This window comes from Camelina sativa, chromosome 4 (assembly GCF_000633955.1).
Source record: "Camelina sativa cultivar DH55 chromosome 4, Cs, whole genome shotgun sequence".
Lineage (NCBI taxonomy): Eukaryota > Viridiplantae > Streptophyta > Magnoliopsida > Brassicales > Brassicaceae > Camelina > Camelina sativa.
The window spans coordinates 7,610,372-7,615,943 of NC_025688.1; the positions used below are offsets into that span (position 1 = coordinate 7,610,372).

Here is a 5,572-nt window from a genome sequence, read left to right on the forward strand (position 1 = left end):
GAAGGACACATGCGCGGCCGTTGAATATATGTTTGTGAAAAGTTTGTTTGTCCTAATGGTAAAAACAGTGTATAAATGACACAACACTAAGTTTCTTCTCTTTCCATGTTTTTTTTCTTTAGAAAATTTATAATAAACCTAAAAAGAGTTTTCAGCTTAAGGCTATAATTCTCTGGGCCAGCTCTGTATAGATATATAAATATTTAATTCTATCTTAGTTTAGAAAACCATTTTACTATATAAACTTATGTAACTTAAAGCTTATGAGAGTCAATACATAATACTTGCAATTCTAAACAGTCATCAATCTCTACATTGTATCATCAATCTCTACATTGTATCAGAACATGTTTGTTCTCGATTTCTATTATTTTGTTTAAAGAATTGAGCTTTGTTTTATCCCCTATATATTAATTGGGAAGCACTCTCAAGGAAATGCTGATGTGTCGCCGTTGGAGAGATCGAGACACTAATAAATTGTTTCTCTCATTTTTATGGATATTTACATATAATTTTCATTGTATGATTAAGGAATATTCTTTTAAATTTTTTTTTCAAACACACCAAACATTTCAATTATGAAATATATTTAAATCATTTTATAACATATTTAATTATTTAAATATATCATTATTAGATTTAAAATATTTTCAAACCCCGAAGTTATTTACTTATCAAAAAAAATCTGATTACTATTCACAACCTCACATTAAAAATTCAAAATTAAATTATCACAAAAATCATTATTTATAGGGGATTGACTTTTAGATACCATTAGTATAATATTTTACGGGTGACATAATCTTACATAAAATGAACTTGAATTAATAAAATAAAGAAATTTTAGTTATATATTTTGTTTTTACATAAATGAATTTTAGATCTCGGAAAATAATTTTATTCATAGCTTTAGTTTATTTGCATAGATTTATCCCGCACTATTTACGGGTTGTTACCTAGTTTTATATTAAAGCCAAGTGCTTCCACAAGTTAATCATGAATCTCTGAGACCTATTTTTTTTGCTTGTCGTTGACAACAATGACATCGACCAGCGATAGCATTTGTTGTTTGTTTGCTTGTCGATGCAAGTTGACATGTTGATATATTGTTGTTAGTGATTATTCTTTATTTTTTTGTTAAAAATTTGAATCCTTTAAAGTCTTTAAAGTTTCTGTTTATAAATTTTGAAATTTATAATATCAACATATCAATTAAAAAATATATTTAAAATATATAAAGAATCTACTATGAAATATCTAATTAAAAAAAATACAATTAATTAAATGTAAAATTTTTTTAAATCTGAGTTGATGGTCGCTACTTTTAGTTGCCCAATTAGCAACACTTAAATGAGCATGGTTTACTCGCTATTTCTGATCATTGTCGCCTGCGACACCCAAACAAACATGGCCTGAATCTAAACCGTGGAAGCTAAGAAGTGCAACGCACGTGAACCGAGTCTGGTTTTAGAGGTTGGTGTCGAACGGTGGGTTTATGAAATGAACAGTTAGTTTATGATTTAATCAAGTGTTTGTATTGTGGTTTGACATAAACGGTTAATGGTAAGGTTGGAGTGTCGAGCGATACAAAGGTGGTGTCGGTAGACACCAACATGTTGTTATGTGTTTGGGCCGTAAGAGAACGGCTGGAATTAGGTTTGTACGAGGAAAGTTTGACGTAGGTGATGCCAATATAAGAAGTACATTTTTTGTGTTGTTAACATTTTTATATTTAAAAGATGGGATCGAATGAACCAATCCGAGAAAAACAATACTCCTTTCCGATTGACTCTTTGAGCTGATTAATATATTTGTTGACAAAAATAATTTTAACCAATTTGAGGAAAAACCCTTTAACAAAAAGGGCTAATTTGCCTACTAACCAAATTCTGGTATATAATTAAGAATATAGCATAATAATTCAAAAAATTAAGTAAATAACATAAGGGATAGAAATAATTATCAAGTGGGGTTTTGATGGTGGTGGAGGAAGGTGGCCAGAAGTGGTGGAGGTAGGTGGCCGAGAGGTGGTGGAGGAAGGTGACCGGAGGTGGCTAGAGGTGGTGGAGGTAGGTGGCCGGCCGGTGACCAGAGGTGGTGGCCGGTGGTGGTCGGAGGTGGCTAGAGGTGGTGGAGGTAGGTGGCCGGCGGGTGACCGGAGGTGGTGGCCGGCCGGTGACCGGTGGTGGTGGCCGGCCGGTGACCGGAGGTGGTGGATGGCGGGTGACCGGAGGTGGTGGCCGGCAGGTGATCGGAGGTGGTGGCCGGCCGGTGGCCGGAGTTGGTGGTGCGCGGTGGCCGGAGGTGGTGGTGCACGGTGGCCGGAAATAGTGAACGGTGGTCGAAGGTGGTGGTGGTAGGAGATGGTGATAAATGGTGGTGATGGTAGGGGTAATTTTGTGATTAATATAGAAAATATAGAGTATATAACAGTTTTATGGTTAGAATAGTTATCAAATGAATTAAAGATTTTTTTGTTGGTTATACAGTCAAATTTCTCTTACAAAAATTAATAAAATATTAACCAATCCGAGGAAATACCAAATTGTAGTGTGTTGTATTTGATAATTTAGCTGAGGATTGTTAGTAGTTAGGTAAATGCATTTTAATTATTCTTATGGCATTCTAACAATACATACATTTTATTCACGTTCAATTGATATGAAACAAGCTTGTTACCATCGCACAGTATCTTGTGGTCCAAATCTAACAAGGACGTTTGCATGAATATAATAAACGTGTAGTAATTGGTGTTTCTCTAGTCATATCTTATGGAATGAAACGTAAACACATTAGATGTCAATTTGTGAATAAAGGATGGAAAAGGTATCATTCAAAGAAAGGAGTAGTGTAGCCAAAGTGATGGGGACGATACTATCATTAACAGGCGCACTTGTAGTGATCTTCTACCACGGTCCACATGTTTTTGTCGCATCTTCTCTGCCGTATGTAAACTTCCGTATTTCTCCATCATTGTCATCTTCAAACTCTGATTGGCTCATCCGAGGAGCCCTTTTTACAATACAAGGCATCTTCGTTTCTGTTTCCTTCATTCTACAGGTACCATTTTTGTTGTTCAGTCGTTAATTAATATCTTAATATATTAAACTCATTCCAATGTTTATTTATAATTAAATTGATTTTCGGACAGGCGCATATAATGAGTCAATATCCAGCAGCATTCACAGTCTCCTTTCTGTACACTCTATGTGTTTCATTCGTGACCACGACGATTGGACTAGTAGTCGAAAAGAACAATCCAAGCGTTTGGATCATTCATTTCGATATTACTTTGATAACAATTGTAACTATGGTATGTTATATACATTTTAGAATTTTTTCTTACATCAAAATACACCTTTATTTCTTTTCTTTTAACATAGTTTCCTTTATAAAATATTTCAGGCAATAATAACATCAGTATACTATGTGATTCATTCATGGACAGTGCGACACGAAGGACCAGTGTACTTAGCAATATTTAAGCCTTTGTCTATTTTAATAGCAGTGGTTATGGGCTCCATCTTTCTCAACGATTCTCTCTATCTTGGATGGTACATGAATCAATATAGTTTTCATACGTACATGTACATATCTATAAACAAAAAAAAAAAAAACTACTCATCTTCGATTTTGTGCTTCATTTTGCAGTTTGATTGGAGGGATTTTGATTACGTTAGGTTTTTACGCTGTGATGTGGGGCAAAGCAAACGAAGAAAAGAATCAGTTGTTTTCATTTTCAGAGAAAACCCCTCTTCTATTGAACCGCAAGAACGACCAATTTTATAAATAAAATAAAAAATAGACTACTATTAGTTAACAAAGATTCGATTAAGGAATAAGATCTGGGTAGATTTTCGGTATACATGGACAGGAACAATAAAGAACAAGTAAACTGGACTTTTTATTGATATTCTTTTTTTATGCTCCTTTTAATTACCTTCTTTTTCTTTACAAAAGCCGAATATTTAAACTCAATCATGAATCCGACTCCTCCTAAATCTCCTCCTGTAATCTCGCTTGCGATCTTGACCTCGACCTCCCGACCTCATCTCCGGGTTGACTTCGCCCTTCGGCTCGAGCTTTCTTCCTGGGCCCATGCGGGCCCATTTGCTGGGTTGACGTTTACTTCTTAGTGGGCTATTCCATTGGGCCTCTAACCAGCGAAACCCAACACCAACAATTGCCCTCCAGCCTTTTAACCTAATCTCGAAAAGTTGAAAGACGAATATCCAAATAATCTCTTTCGTCGTTTTGGTTTCGCGATCCTCCTCGGGGAAGACACAACGAATCTCTTCTTCCGAGATCTCCGTGATGATTACCTCCTCTCTCCTAAAATCCAACGGTGGAGGCGAAAGGTTTGAACGGCTCAGATTAAGGGAGTGAGATTCGTGGGATTACGAAAACCAACGCCATTATGACTTATAAGTCATGAATCACACATCTCGTCATAATCGCGCACTCGTCCACTACTTCATGGTAATTTTCTTTTTTTCCTCTTCTCTTCTTCGCTTAATAATTTATGAGATCTACTCTCTGCTCGTTAGTTCCCTTATCTCATCCTTCTTGCTAAGTTTATCTTTTTCCGCCTTGTCTAGTTGATTTTGCCTTTTGTTTGCGTTATTATGGCTCCTCCTGAACTCTGGGGAAATCACATCCCGCCGATTACGTCAGTCAAACACTTAACCGACCTCCGCCAAATACATGAAGTACCCCCGAACGTGTAGATGATACTACGTTCCAGGGATCCGTTCACCCCGGAGACTGTCCCCCCGGACTATTGCTGCGCATACACCACGTACTTCAAACGATGCAGGCTCGTGTTCCCCATCCCGAAGATTATTTTACAGATCCTTCAACGCCTTCGGATGGCGTTTTCCCAGATGTGTCCAAACTTCGTGCGACACGTCATGGGAATATACGTTAGAGGCTGTGAAATCGGACTCGAGGTCGGGGTGGACGACGTCCTCCGGTTATACCAGATCAAGCACAATTCTGGCTTTCCCGGGACGTTCTATACATGTCGCCGCCGTGGCTCGGAGATAATCCAGGCGCTTCCCAGAAAAGACGAGCGATGGAGAGAGAAGTATTTCTACTTCCGCGTCACTCCAGCGTCGGTGGGAGACTTCAATTTTGCTCATCTTCCAACCCAATGGGCCGTTTGCGTTGGTCAGAATGACCTCTTGGCCACTTGTAGTCCTCCGTCGTTGCTGTGACTGTAATATTCATGCTATCGCACTAATATTTCTTCTATTTTCCGCATGACAGATTCCGGAGAGCCCCCAAACACTTCGGCGACCCGAGTACTAACAGAGAGGTTGCGAGGAGGAGAAGTTAGGTGGAGTTCGTTTACGCGAACCCGCATCATAGCAGCTCTCAATGCCCCGCTGGTTCGAGCCGTTCCTGCTCCGGTCCCAACTGTTCCCGTTGTACATCCGAACCCGCCGCCCCTTGCTGAACAAGCTAGGAGTGAATGTGCGGATAATTCTCCCGTTCGTAGAGGTAACGATCCTTCCTTTACTAGTTACGATTCCCCATAGCCATAGGATTCCAAAAGAAGAGAATAGCTTAA

At 38.4% G+C, this 5,572-nt stretch overlaps 1 protein-coding gene across 1 annotated transcript in view; it reads left to right on the forward strand.

Moving 5' to 3' along the window:
• The window catches only part of LOC104783652 (WAT1-related protein At3g28070-like), a 9,996-nt gene extending 6,288 nt beyond the window's left edge, over positions 1 to 3,708 (forward strand). Inside the window, exons 4-7 of the mRNA XM_019244569.1 lie at positions 2,817 to 3,060; positions 3,152 to 3,313; positions 3,406 to 3,511; positions 3,652 to 3,708. Of these exons, the coding sequence (XP_019100114.1) occupies positions 2,817 to 3,060; positions 3,152 to 3,313; positions 3,406 to 3,511; positions 3,652 to 3,656 (517 nt within the window). The 3' untranslated portion in view covers positions 3,657 to 3,708. The remainder of the gene's footprint in view (positions 1 to 2,816; positions 3,061 to 3,151; positions 3,314 to 3,405; positions 3,512 to 3,651) is intronic.